This window comes from Glycine soja, chromosome 7, assembly GCF_004193775.1.
Source record: "Glycine soja cultivar W05 chromosome 7, ASM419377v2, whole genome shotgun sequence".
NCBI classification, from domain to species: domain Eukaryota; kingdom Viridiplantae; phylum Streptophyta; class Magnoliopsida; order Fabales; family Fabaceae; genus Glycine; species Glycine soja.
Genome location: NC_041008.1, coordinates 20,302,150 through 20,317,992, shown reverse-complemented (window position 1 = coordinate 20,317,992; position 15,843 = coordinate 20,302,150). Strand labels below are relative to the sequence as shown.

At 32.6% G+C, this 15,843-nt stretch overlaps 1 protein-coding gene across 1 annotated transcript; it reads left to right on the top strand.

The window, feature by feature from the left end:
• Positions 1–1,884: 1,884 nt before the first annotated feature.
• Positions 1,885–7,392, top strand: LOC114420498 (probable transcription factor At3g04930). Its single transcript, XM_028386379.1, has 2 exons — positions 1,885–1,982; positions 6,690–7,392. The coding sequence occupies exons 1-2, from the start codon at positions 1,885–1,887 to the stop codon at positions 7,390–7,392; spliced, it is 801 nt and encodes a 266-aa protein (XP_028242180.1).
• The last annotated feature ends 8,451 nt before the right edge of the window (positions 7,393–15,843 follow it).

Here is a 15,843-nt window from a genome sequence, read left to right as displayed (position 1 = left end):
TTACAAAAATGCTACCGCACTTTCGTTAACATTGATTTTCGCAATAATCGATGTTAATTGAACGATGTAGAAAGCCTTTTTTTTTTTAGTAATGTCCCTTCTGTTTAACTGTGGTATCAGATATTCTTTAAGATGTTTAGAGCACTAATCATGAGAAAATGCTCAATGGTTGGAGCCAGGCATATGCATGACTTGGTACTTAAAGTTGCTTGGATCTAGTTAGGCATGCATGGGTTAGAAAGCTAGCTGTGAGACGCATTCTTCGCAAGTTTGTCGCTAGGTTAGCGCAAAGAAGTGGACGTATAGCTTAATCTTGATGCCCATCATTAAGGATCTCACCCCATGAATATATATATATATATATATATATATATATATATATATATATAACTTCTCATTAATTCAGACTTGGAGTTTTTGTTGTCACACCATAGAATTGGCATTATCAACCCTCCTGGCATGCAGTTAGGTCTTTTGTTTTGTTCCTTTTAAGTTAATTTCTTTTTTGTTTTTCCACTAAAAAAAACCATATATATTATTTTTTTTTCGTTTGTCCTGTTATTTCCTTTTATTGTAAATGTGAAACATTGATAAATTAAGAGTACTTTTAATTACATATGGTGTGTTTGTCGGTTGACGGGAGAAGTAGAGAAGGAAATCAAGGTCATAAGTTTGAATCTCTTTCAATAATAAAAACTAGTAAATACTATTGATTCATTGATCGATAAAAAAAATATCACTTTTAACATTAAAAAACATATTATAAAATAATTTAATAAAAGAGGTACTATATAAGCATAATATTTTACAGAAAACTATTTAAATTAAAGAAATAAGATTATTAATAATTTAATTTCAGATGAACTGAATCTGGTAGATTCAAAATTAATAATGATTACAAAGTCTATATGTTCTTTTATCTTTTTTCTTTTAAACTAGTATTAAAGATGGTGAAAGAGTACAATTGCTGTGAACTTTTTTGTTTTTTGGGATGTAATAATTTGAGTAGCTTTAAATTGTGACAAGTATTATTTTTTAGTTAAGGATTAATTTTCACTTCAGTTAATTAGACAATAAAAATTAACATTAAAGAAATATTATTTATCAAAGAGAAATTTTAATTTTAATTGAACACTAATATAAAAATAATTGATTAAGGTATTACACTTATTTTTTTCCCTACACTGTTATGATGTAGATTTGAGAAGTATACTTGAGAATGATTGAATGTCGCAATATATATTAATTATTAGAAAGAAAGTGGTCTAATTAAACGTGTGTTAATTATTTAAAATACAGTCCACGTGCCAAAATAAAATCACCCATGACAAATGAAACAAAACAACTATATTATAAAGAATAATAGATTAATCCCTTAAAAAAGAATAATATATTAATTGAAAGTTTTCTTTCTTTCGAATATTTTTTTATTGATTTATCTTATAGTTTCATTATCCTAGCTAGTAGATATTTTTTGGCTTCTCCCCCTGACTGTAATTAATATATTTGATTTTGTAAAGATAATATATATATATATATATATATATATATATATATATATATATATAATATGATAATCAAATGAATCATTGTGACAGATATCCTTATTGTTTTCAAGCTTTGTAAATTCTAACATGCTTTTATTATGCTTTTGAACATCCATGCAGGATGCTGCTTCCCATTTCACTTGTCACACACATACCAAATAATTAAGATTAGAAATTATTTAATACTCATATTCTACAAATAATTATAGTCTGTTAATTATTTAAATATGATTTAAGGACTTATAGTTTTAATTTGATACTCTCTCTCTATATCTTTTAAATTGTTCCCAACTTTTTTCTAAATTACGTAAAGACATTTGGCAGTGGTTGGCTTATGATGCATGTACGTACGGAGTCTGAGGTGGTGATCAACAACTTTGCGTTTAGGTCAAAGCTACGACGTGCTTTCAAGAAAGTAGAGCAGAGACATATTGGGTTGGTAATAATGATACGGCGAGGGTTTCATTTAGGATTTGGATAAAAAAAAAATTAAATACTTATAAAAATAAAATAAAATAATTTTTTATAGATTAAAATTAGATTATGTATAAATTAAAAATAATTTTTAAAATAGTTTAATATAAGAAAATATCTACAAATTGATTTATACATAAATTATTTACTTTTAATTGATGAAGAAACTTATTCCATAATTATTTCTTTTCTTTTATATAAGGGCTTATGAAATAATTTATCTGTATAAAGCCTAGAAAGAAGAGGTGAGATGTAAAAAACTTGGATGATAGAGGTTATTCATTTGTCCCCGTTTGGAGGATTTTTTTTTCAGGGTCTTGAAAACTCCTGCTAAAATTTCTCTTGATTTTTAGAACCTTTTCTTTTGAGTAATACGCAAAATTAATTTTTAAAAGTATGGATATCGATCAACTTAATTTTCAAAAAGAACATCATTTATTTGATAACGCCAAATACCAAAATAATCGTTGCTAGGTAGTTTCAAGAATTAAAATTATTTAGAGATTATATCCTTTTCTTTTGAGTAATACGCAAAATTAATTTTTAAAAGTATGGATATCGATCAACTTAATTTTCAAAAAGAACATCATTTATTTGATAACCCCAAATACCAAAATAATCGTTGCTAGGTAGTTTCAAGAATTAAAATTATTTAGAGATTATATCTCCTATGCTTGAACCTTAAGTAAGCATTTACATTAAATATCTAAATTGTCTCCCGGATAATAATTTTTGGTATAAACAAATCACAGAATTTTGGTAAAAGATAACTATAATCGCTAAAAAAAAGAAAAGAAAAACTTAAAGGCACAATTTTACCGACTAATTTAGTGTATTATTCTTTTTTATTTTACGGTGTTTGATTCCTTTTCCCCTATATTCACAAGTCACGAGACCTTGCATCTTTACTTGTTTTGTGTTTGCAGATATTCAAAATTGCATTGCCAGGTGAATTCATGCAGCTATTGCTTTTTAATGTGATTTTTCTTTTTCAATAGTGGGGTTTCAAAGTTTATTCTCATGAAAACCCATCTGCTATAAAACTGATAGAATATAATATACTCAAAAGCTTAAACAAATAAAATTATTTTCAAAAAGGAAATTATATGGAACTGAAATTTCTATAACAAAATTGTTGTCATTCTAAATCATTATATAACAAACTCGTTTTCCAACAGAAAATCTTTCGAATGGATACATGGTACCTTAATAGTACAACTTGAAGCTTCTTGTTCATCAAGTGGGTAACCAAATTCAAAACACCCACCAGCAGTAGTACCCTACCACATCACTTTCATACATCTTTCTTTGTTTTCGAACACTCATGCTTATAGTGGTTTCACTCCAAGTTCCATCTCATGCTATGGAATCTTTCAAAATGGTATCGTATCAATGCTTATTTGATGCAGATTGAGAAGAAAAAAAAGTAAAACAATGAGTTGGAAATCTAACACGGAAGAGCAAATACAAGTTTGGTTACACGTCTCAAAGAATTTGATTTGAATCATATAAAAAGATATACTTTGTATAGTTTCTTTTTTTTTTTTTTTTTTTGTTTACCGGTTGAAAAAATGTCACCCCAAATACATGCTAATTTTTTTATTTGGATTTAATGATCTTGCACTCTAGTTAACACTCAGTACTAGAAACCGGGTTTTCAACATCGGTCAAAAACGGGATTTAACAACGGTGGCTAACCGTTTTTGTACGTAACGTTGTTGAAACTACAAATTTTTAACAACGGTCCAAAATTGACCGTTGTAAAATTACATTCATTTCTACATGAGTGCATATGCCAGCATCGATGTAGTAACCTTCACTTTTAACATCATTTCTTGTCAGCACCGATCTAGTAACCTACGCTTTCAACATCATTTCTAGCCAGCACCGATGTAGTAACCGGCGCTTTCAACATCGTTTCTTGTCAGCATCGATGTAAGAAAATTAGCAACCTGCATAGTAATTAATCAATATGCTTGATGTAAAAATTGAGAATGAGAGGTAAAAATTATTTATATTTTTAATAATCAATAAATATAATAAAATAATAATTAATTAATTAAAACCTAACAATGAGTAATAAAAATTATCTATATTACTAATAATGAATAAATATACTTATATAATATTAAATTAAGTAAAAGCTAACAATGAGTAATAAAAATTATGTATATTGATGTTAAAAGAGGGTTAATTAATTTACCATTCATAAGTAGAAAAACTACATGTAGTCTTTCTACGACTACATGTAGAAAGTACTGCTCTGAGTAATAACACATCTAGCCTTCAAGTTCCGCTACACCAAGTAGTGAAGGGAAACTGATAATAGAACAGATTGCATACTCTAATACTCATGCTAATAAAAATTAATTTCTCCTTAAATAATTCAAAATTTATTCACAACAATTTATGGGAGCAATATTAGCCTGAGTTGTAACTAGGGTAATAAATATGATTGCAACAAAATATGCAACAAAAGAATTATGATGATTGTTGAGCAGCAATTCTAGTATTGTACCTCTTGCTTTAGAGTAATGTGGACTTCATTTGTAGGGGTTCGGTTTTTCCTAGCTTTATCACATTCCGTGAGGTATCCCATTTCATGGAACCAAATCAAATCCATACTTAGGCGTAAAAGTTAATGAATTTTCTTGTGCGTGGGGATTACAGAGAATAAAATCAAAATAGTCATCAATGTTCCAACAGTATGGAATGTGATTAATGAAATCAAACTACATTGTTGGAAATCTGGATATCCAACAGCTTCATTCGATCTGAGGCCTGAATGTGATTTGAGTATTAGAAAGAAAAAAAAGGATTGATGTAGATTGATGTTTAATAAGTCCTCGATTATAAATGCATGTGTGTTCTTAGTGCTGCAATATGTGAGATAGAGATTAATGCAAAAAGAAATGGATCGTGATAGAAATAGTTGAAAATATATAACATAAAAATACATAAAAAGAATAAGATAATTATAAAGATATCAACACTCAACATGTAGAGGTCAGCAGTGTAATGACTTCCATAAATTAGTTTCCTTAACTAGAAGATTGGCACCACATTTGCCATCAATGCACCATTCCATACAATGATGCAGCATGCAGAGTCATCTAATCTAAGTGGATCAGGTAGATTCTTTTATTTAAGGGGCGAGGATCGTTCATCCTAAGTGACAAAAATGCAATGTATACGTGTAGTATAGTCCCTTGATATATTAGTAATGGGAAGCATTGAAAATACAAGATGGAAATTTTCAAGAATGAATTATATACACCATCGGAATGAATGTTTTTCATGCATGTCAATGTTACAAAATTTCTTATTGGAAAATATCAATGGTGCAAAATTTCTTATCAATCCATAACAGTTTTGTCTCTAGTATCCTAAAATTAGTTACATTATATACTACGCCTTTTTTAACACTATTTGTGTGTGCCCGTGTGTCTAAAGTCATTTAATGGCATACTTATTTTTGTTTTTGAAATTTAATATTCAAGAATCAAGATCCTATCAGTTAAATTGTGTGCAACTAATAAAGCTAAGTATATATGATATAGCAGAAAAAATAAATAACTAGAAATAATTGCACTAGTAACTTTGTCTGATTAAAAACTTATTTGTAAATTGCACACCAACATATTGTCAAAAAAACATTTAAATGAAGTGTACCTCTGCTAACTTGCTGCTTGAGTATCCTTTTTCCAGATCTGAGATTCATATCTTCAATGTCTACAAAGCCGACATGATGCATCTACAAAAAAGAGGGGAAAAGAAAAGACAAAGCACTCTAAAAAATTTCTTATGGTCAGAGTGTGAAAGATTAAAAAACAAAAAATTAGTTTTTACTGCTCTAAAATATATTTTTTATTTTCTAGGATTAATTACTTTACCATGAAAACAACATTACCCATCAACCCTTCCCTTTCATAAAAATTACTTTACCTTCTTGAATGCACTGCTTACTCCTCAGTTTCAGTCTAATACTTTGGATCTCTTGCATTACCCATCAACCCTTCCCTTTCATATTCAATATGTCTCTCACCTCAGTTTGTATTTTCTTCATGTCTTGCAAAGTAATGATCAATGAGTTTTAGCTAAGGCGATGATATCCAAAGAGATGGTTATGGATTTGGCTTTTCTAATGTGACGAGTGTATTTTAGAGTATAATAAAGTGCATTGTTGATTAGAAGGTCAACTGTTTAGATTGTGATAAATTAAGTACGCATAACACATGTATAACAAACCATGAAATTGTTAAAATATACCAACAGATTTTCCCATTAGTTATAACTTGGCACTAATCCATTGAAGGACACCTCTCATTTTGAATGCGTCAAAATCAGAAAGCATCCAAAAAGACAACACGGAAATTATCACATACTGCATAATTTTGAAGGGTATTAAATTTTTTTGTAAGTTCTATAGAAATGAGTGATATTATATTCTTACCAAGAATTTGAGGAGAAGACGTTGCTCTGCTTGACCCTGGCCTTCTTTGGCTTTTTTACTCTGGCTCTCTGTGTTCACTGATAAAGGTCTTCTAGAGCATAACTAGGAAGTCATAGTCACAGGCTTAGTTTGCAAATACTCCTCTGGTACCTACCACTGGGCACAAACCTCGAGGTGCAACAGAGATAGTGAAGTCCGACAAAATGCAAGTCTAGGAAGTCTGACGACGAGTCTCAAGAGGACGAAGAGTACGAAGAAGACGACGACAAAGAAAACGTGCCCTCTCCCTCCACCGCTCTCGTTGTCACCATCATCGTCCCTAGTTCCTCCGTCTCCAATGGCGGTGGCAACACTCCAATTTTGAAGCCCACCGCCACCATCGTCCTCACCGACTCATCTGATCCGAAGTGGCGTTGCCTGGAGCTAATCGAGGAGAAAAAGCCGCCGCCATCGCTGGATGACTCGCAGCGGCTATTACAGCGGTTGTGGACCGACGAGGACGAGATCAAGCTCTTGCAAGGGTTCCTCGACTACACATTGCAGCGAGGATCCTCGCACCACAACGACACCACTTTGTTCTACGACCAAATTAAGTCGAAGCTCCAACTCAATTTCAACAAGAATCAGCTTGTGGAAAAGATCCGAAGGCTGAAGAAGAAGTATCGGAACGTCCTCAACAAGATTTGCTCCGACAAGGAATTCTCCTTCAAGAGCACTCACGATCAAGCCACCTTCGAAATCTCGCGTAAGATCTGGAGCAACGTGACTCCAGTCGTCGACAATTCATTGGACGACGATGAAATCAACCCTAACCGTAGCCCCAACCCTAACCTTAATTTTAGCCCTGTAATTCTTAAGAATGAAACGATTTTCAAGAATTCCACGGAGAAGAAAACACCGAAACACTCTCGGAGGTGAAAATCGAGCCAAATGAATTGAGTGCAAAATGAGTGAGGTAATGCGGGCCAGGGTAGAGTGCGAGTATGCGAGGGAAAAAGATGAAAATTTAGGCGAGATTCAAAGACGGTGTTTATAAAACCCGTCTTTGGATAATGCAATTCAACAACAGTTCACTAAACTCGTTTTTGTAACGTGCAGATGACGTTGTTTTTTACAAAAACGTTGTTAAAATAAATCTCTTATTTACTAAAATGTCATCGCCTCTAAAACAACATCATTTTTGGAACCACAAATGTTGAATGCGCATCGTAGAATACTATTATTTTAGTAGTGACTGTTTTACATTATATATAAATCAATCACAAATTATTATTAACATAACTTAATTATATTTAAAAACTTTGATCATACTAGTATTATGAAATTGTTTTTTTGTCAGAGCATGTTGTATTTATCATATATGATATATATATATATATATATATATATATATATATATATATATATATATATATATATATATATATATATATATATATATATATATATATATATATATATATATATATATATATATATATATTTAATATGGATGGGGCCGAAGACCAAAAAAGAGAAATTACACCTTGACTAAGTGAGGAGTAGAAACTCCTCTAACATCATATAGAAGCACAAAAGCAAGCTTGAGGGAGCATGATCCAAAAAAGCAAAAGTCTCATCGCTAGAACAAGCCAAATTAAGAGCATCAGCAGCTGTATTAAGCTCCCTATAAACATGCAGCATCTTGACATGCCACTCCAAAGACAAACATCTTTCTAATCTCCTGGATAATGTTGGATCAAGTGGCCTCAGAATAATTAAGAAGGGGGGTTGAATTAATTATTAATGAACATTTACTAATTAAAACTTATCATTCTCAATCTTACTAGATTTAATTAGGCTTTTACTACTAAGTTAAGAAAATAAAGAATAGGAATTGAAACTTAACAAAACTAAAAGTGAAAATTAAAGTGCACAGCTGAAATTAAAGAGTGTAGGGAAGAAGAAGACAAACACAAGAATTTTATACTGGTTCGGCAACAACCCGAGCCTACATCTAGTCCCCAAGCAACCTACGGTTCTTGAGATTTCTTTCAACCTTGTAAAAACCTTTACAAGCAAAGATCCACAAGGGATGTACCCTCCCTTGTTCTCTTTGAACAACCAAGTGGATGTACCCACCACTTGAACTAATTCACAAGAGATGTACCATCTCTTGTTCTCAGTTACAACAACCTAAGTAGATGTACCCTCTACTTGTACCACAAAGGATGTACCCTCCAATGTGTTAAGATAAAGAATTCTCAGGCGGTTAGTCCTTTGAATCTTTGTAAGGGGAAACAAAAGATATCTCAGGCGGTTAGTCCTTTGAAATATTTTGTTTAAGGGAAAGGGAAGAATCAAAAGAATTCTCAGACTGTGTCTTTTTGAATTCTCTTGAAAAGGGAGAACGAAGACCCAAAAGAATTCAGGCGGTTAGTCCTTCGTTCTTTTGGAAAAGGGAGAAGAGAGACACAAAAAGAATTCAGGCGATTAGTCCTTGTTGAATTCTTTTTGGCAAAGAGAGAAGAGAATGAAAAGATATAGCAAACTTTTGTTTTCTGTAGAAGAACAAGGTTTGAAAAACAGAAAACTTAGAAAGCTTTTTGGCAAAGGAAGAAGAAGAAGAAAGATGAGTAGGAAAGGTTTCAAGATTTCTCAAAAGTTGTTCAAATAAGTTCAAAAGGTCTCAAAAGTATCTTTGAATGCAAGTCAAGGTCTTGCTTTTATAGACTCTTCATGTCTGGTCAAGAAAACCATTGGAAGAGTTATAACCTTGAGAAAATCTTTGAGAAAACCATTGGAAGAGTTACATCTCTTGACTTTTTATTCAGAACTTGTCACTGGTAATCGATTACCATAACCATGTAATCGATTACACAATGCATTTTATGAAAGATATGACTCTTCATAATTGAATTTGAATTTCAACGTTCAGATACACTGGTAATCGATTACCAATATATTATAATTGATTACACCATTTAAAAATCATTTGAAACGTTGCAAATTCAGTTAAAAGCTTTTGAAATCAAACTTTATCATTGGTAATCGATTACAGGAAACTGGTAATCGATTACCAGAGAGTAAGTACTCTGGTAACTTAGAAAATTTGAGAAAACTCTTTTGAAAAGCAAAATTGTGCTATGTTTGGTTTTTGAAAAATCCTTTTCAATACTTCCCTTGTGAAGTCTTCTTGATTTCTTCTCTTGAATCTTGAATTCATCTTCTCTTGAATCTTAAAATCAACCTCTCTTGAATTCTTGAATCTTCTTGATTTCTTCTCATGAATCTTGAAATTAATCTTGATCTTGAACTTGTTGACTCAATCTTGAAATCATTCTTTTGGGCTTTTTGTCATCATCAAAACTACTTGATTCATACTTGAATCATCATCATGAAACTTGCTTCTACAGATAAGCCTCTGTTGGATCAAGTGGCCTCAAAATAATTAAGAAGCGGGGTTGAATTAATTATTAATGAACCTTTACTAATTAAAAATCTATCCTTCTTAATATTACCAAAAGTAAAAGCAATAATTAAAGTGCACAACGAAAATTAAAATAGTAGGGAAGAAGAAGACAAACACAAGATATTTATACTGGTTCGACAACAACCCATGCCTACATCCAGTCCCTAAGCGACCTGCGGTCCTTGAGATATCTTTTCAACCTTGTAAAAATCCTTTTACAAGCAAAGATCCACAAGGGATGTACCCTCCCTTGTTCTCTTTGAACAACCTAGTGGATGTACCATCCACTAGAACTGATCCACAAGAGATGTACCATCTCTTGTTCTCAGTCACAACAATCCAAGTAGATATACCCTCTACTTGTACCACAAAGGATGTACCCTCCAATGTGTTAAGACAAAGTTCTCAGGCGGTTAGTCCTTTGAAACTTTGTGAATGGGGAAACAAAAGAATTCTCAAGCGGTTAGTCCTTTGAAATCTTTTGTTTATGGGAAAGGGAAGAATCAAAAGAATTCTCAGACTGTGTCGTTCTGAATTCTTTGACAAGGGAGAAGAGAAACACAAAAGAATTCAGGCGGTTAGTCCTTCGTTCTTTTGGAAAAGGGAGAAGAGAGACACAAAAAGAATTCAGACGGTTAGTCCTTGGCGAATTCATTTTGGCAAAGGGAGAAGGGAATGAAAAAGATGAATATCACAAGTTTTTGAACAAAGAACTTTTCTTGGAAGAGAAAGTTTTGAACAAAAACTTTTAGAAAGATGAAGAAAAGATGAAACCAGAAAGTTCTGAAAGTAATGAAAGAAGATGTTGAAAGATAGAATGATTGAAAGAGATGATTGATCTGATTTAATTGTTTCATGCCAAGGTCACATATTTATAGTTTCTTGATGACTCAAGTCAAAACTTGTAACTCTTGGCAATTCCTTTAAAACTAATTACTTAAAAAGTTATGACTTTTGAAAGAATCTTCAGAAACAAGTCACTTGAAGAAATGTGACTTTTGGAAATGAATTTTTTGAAAACAGTCACTAGTAATCGATTACCATAAAGGTGTAATCGATTACACATCAATAGATGTGACTCTTCTTTTTGAATTTTAAAAATCTTAACGTTTTAAAGCACTAGTAATCGATTACTACAATCTCGTAATTGATTACCAGAGAGTAAAACTCTTTGGTAATGATTTTGTGAAAACTTCTTGTGCTACTCAATGTTTTGAAAAACTTTTTAATACTTATCTCGATTAAGTCTTCTTTTGATTCTTCAATCTTTGAGTCTTGAATCTTGATCTTGATTATTCTTGAATCTTGAATCTTGAATCTTCTTGATGAAACTTTCTCTTGAATCTTTCTCTTGATTCTTGAATTGTTCTTGACTCAATCTTGAAATCATTCTCTTGGGTTTTTTGTCATCATCTTTGTTATCATCAAAACACCTTGAATCAATCTTGATTCATCATCATGAATCAATGAAGTTTGCTTCTACAGCCTCTAGCCAATGGCACCACCTTCAGACTACTCCTTAGAAATGTTGTTGACAACAACTTTTGAGTCAACCTGTAATTCCAGATATCTGATATGCTTGGAAGCAACCACCTTTAAGCTCTCCAAAACTCCCCAAAGCTCTGCTATAAACGCATAAGAATTTTCCAACTTCTTGGTGTACTCCCGCATAATCACCTTTCCCTATGATCACGTAACAAACCCCCACATCCAGCTAATTGGATATCACTTTTCATGGCTTCATCAGTATTAAGACAAGCCTTCCATAGGAAACATCAAATCTATATTCTTCATAGTAGAAGAGGAAGAAACCATATACTCATAAATATTCTTGCCAAGGGGAGAAGGATAACTTGCAAAATTACCTTTAATAACATCCCAGCAAAAAGTAAATCTTGCTCGGCCTTATTTCTCCAAAACCAAAGGAAATAGCAAGTGGTAGCCCACAAATCAGGCTAAGGGATACCATGAGAGGAGTGATTATTGGAGTTCAAATTCCAACTAATCCACTGAGAGAGATCATGCCCAAAGAAATCAGATATGCGCTTAAACTTCACTAGGTGAATCCAAATGGATCTGGCCAGGGAACAATCTCTTATAACATGGGAAATTGTCTCCTCAATATGAGAACATTGAGAACAATTAGGAGATCCCAACCCCCATGAAGCAATACACTTATGGTTGAAAGCCGACCATGAGACATTTGCCAAATAAAAACACAAATTCTCTAAGGAGTATTAAACTTCCAAATTACCTTTCCAGTCCCCATTATGAGGAAGGTTTTGAAAACCATTTATCCTCTTGTAGGCACTCGAAATAGAGAATTACCCCAAGTGATCACCCGACCACAATCTCTTATCAACTTCATCTAAACGTGAAGGGGGAACAATTGGCATAATTCTTTTAATCACATCCTCGGTAAGGAACTGTCTCAACCTACTCAAGTCCCATGACCACTAATAATGACCATATCCCCAACCTTAAGGTTATGCAGATGATCTGGAATAACATTAATAGTGTGTTTGGATGGAGCAATTTAGCAGGAGAATTCATTTTTTCAAGGAATTTAAAATGATTCATGATAAAATAGCTTGTTTGGATACAATATTTGAAATGAGATTTAAGTTTTGGTATTTTTATGAATCATTTTGATTGACTAAAATAGTGGGATTTCAAATTCTCTCAAAAAATAAAGAATTTGAAATTCTTTTTTCAAAGATGCTCACTCTAACTCATGTTCTTGCTTGCGACTCTTTCTCGCTCAACACTCGCAACTACGGGTGACCCAAGTTTTTACGGCTGACATCGACATAAGTTATTTTTTACTGACCTTGGCCGAGGTTTTTTCGGTCATAATTTTTTTGTATGATGTCAACCAAAGCTATTTTTTGCCAATATCAGCTAAAAAAAATTTTAGATGATGTTGGTTAGGGTTATTTTCTCACTAGCGTCAATCATGAGAATTTTTTGCTGATGTCCGCCAAGGATTTTTTTGGCTGTTGTAATCCAGGTTTTCTTAGTTGATGTTGACCAATGGTTTTTTTGGCCAACGTTGGCTAGATTTTTTCTACTGACATCAGTTATGACTAACTTTTGAGTAGGCACCTGCTAAGGTTTTTCAGCCGATGTCAACTAGGATTTTCCAGCCAACATCAATCAAAGCTATTTTTTATCCAATATCGGCTAGGGTTATTTTTCAGCCAATGTTAGCTTGGGTGTTTTGGCTGATGTCAACTAGATTTTCTTAGTCGACATCAGTTAGGAATTTTTTGGCTGACATCGACTAAGGTTTTTTGGCTGACATCAGCCAGAACTATTTCTTAACCACATTAGCTAGGCTTTTTGGTTGATGTTGGCTAGGGTTTCTTCTACTAACACTAGCTAGGTATTTTTGACCGACATCGGGTATGACTCTTTTTAGTCGACATCCCCTAGAGTTTTTTCGGTCGACATTGGTCAGAGCTATTTTTTAGCCAACATCAGTCAAGCCTATTTTATAGCCGATGTTGGGTAGGGTTTTCTGTCCGACATTCGTCAAGGCTATTTTTTAGCCAACTTTGACTAGGGATTTTTTTGTCAACGTTGACCAATGATGTTTTTCAGCTGACATCGGACAGGTTCTATTAGTCGGCATCGACCAAGCTATTTTTTAGCCGATATTGGTAGATTTTTTTGTCAATGCCTGCTAGGATTTTTTAGGCCAACATTGGCTAAAAATAACCTTGGTCAATATCGTTCGAAAAGACCATAGTCGGTGTCGTTCAAACAAACCCTAGCCGACGTTGGTAAAAAAACCTATCCAACATCGATTGAAAAATAGACTCAACCAACGTTAGCCGAAAAATAGCCTTGGCTGACGTCAGCTGACAAATATTTCCGGCATACTTTGACAAAAAAAACCCTATTTGATGTCGACCGAAAAATAGTCATGGTTGATGTCAGTTTAAAAACATCACTGGTTGTGGTCAGGCAAAACAACCTAGTTAAAATTATCAATATTTTGTATTTTTAAATTATTAAAAATTGAAAAAAAATTTAATTAATATTTCAAAATTAGATTGTGTTTGTTTTCTATAAAGTTTAGTATTAAAATTTCATCTATTTAAAATATAAAATTGAAATTTTGCATATGGAGGAAATTGAATTATCCTATCCAAACAAAAAAATTAAAATTGAAGAAATTTGAATTGATTTATCCAAACAAAGCAATTAAAAAATAAAAGCAATTCAAATCAAAGCAATTCAAACCGTAGGCATTTCAAATTTTCAGAAATTTTGAAATTCCTAATCCAAACACAAGGTAAAGGAATTCTTTAACCTAGTATTATCATCTATCCACTTGTCAGACCAAAGGTTAACTGACTGGCCATTACCAATAGCCCACCATTCCTCCTTAGACAAAAAGGGCCACACCTTAGCAACTCCTTTCCAAAGAGGGGAATCATTAACTTTGAATTCAAAGACCAATTGATTTGGATCTCTTATGGCATTTTTTTCCCTTAACACCTACTTCCAAATACTAGATTCCCCAGATCTTAGAGCCCATCCAAGTTTCATAATACAAGCCGTATTCATGTCAATCAAACGGGTCATGGCTACACCTTCATTAACTTTGGGAAGAGTTAAAACATTCCAATTAACATCATGGACTTTTCTCTTATCAAGTGCGTCCCCCTAAATAAAAGTTCTCTGCATTTTCTGAATTTCCTGAATAATATTTCTAGGAATGAACATGGACATCATAAGATAGATGGGAACAACTTCAATAACATATTCAGTCCGAGTCATTCGCCCACTTGAGTGAGCTGAGAAGTTTTCCACCCAGATAACTTAGAAGTCACTTTCTCCAGCAGATAATTGAAGTCCCCTTAGGTGATTTACCTAATAAAGGTGCCCCTGTATATCTACCCAAGGCTCCTACCTCTTTAAACCCAGACTGATTAGCAAGGTCTGCCCAAAGCTGAGAAAAAACATTTTTTGAGAAATAAATACTCGTTTTCTCTGCACTTATCACTTGGCCAGACATTTTACATAAAGTATCTAAAACTCCCAGCACCTGTTGTATGTTAGAATTTGAAGCTTGGCCAAAAAGGAGCAAATCATCATCAAACATCAAATATCATAGGCCCGTGTCTTCCAGCACACATAGGATTCGAAAGACCAACATCAACGTGATGTGATATCAAATGAGATATTTTATCCATACGCAAGAAAAAAAATTGTAACATCCCTAATTTTTACATTAGCGTTTTACTTATTATTTCAAAAATATGCAATGTAACACCTTAAAATAATGGTTACTTATACTCTTTAAAACCACCTTTCTAAACATCTTTAAAAGCAAAAGAAAAGCATAGAACAAAAACTTTTTATAACCTTGTAACCAAAACACTCCAAAGTAGGGTAAATTTTTTGCGGAATTAAAGCTTAAATATACTCCTTCACAACTTTCCGTTTAACAAATATGTCAAAGTTTAAAAAGAAGTAACTCATACATTCAAATTCGTATTCAACATAAATACGTACAAAACATGGTTCCATTTTAAACCACACTCAATATAAAAAAATAACATTGAAATTTAAGATATATATATATATATATATATATATATATATATATATATATATATATATATATATATATATATATATATATATATAAAGGTCCAAGATGAGCCTCCATGGTCACTTATAAGCAAATAAGTATCCAAGGTAACTAGTAAATAAATAAGATGACTGAACACAAGTTACTAAAACCTAGGTTTACTCATATCAATACACAAAAGTGGAAAAACCTAAGTCTTAGAGAAGTCATTTATCCAAGCTTTGTGGAATAATTGTGCTATCAAGAAGGTATATGTTAGACAAAAGTGAACCCACCAACAAGAACCTTGTCAATAACTCTCGGAGGGATCCTC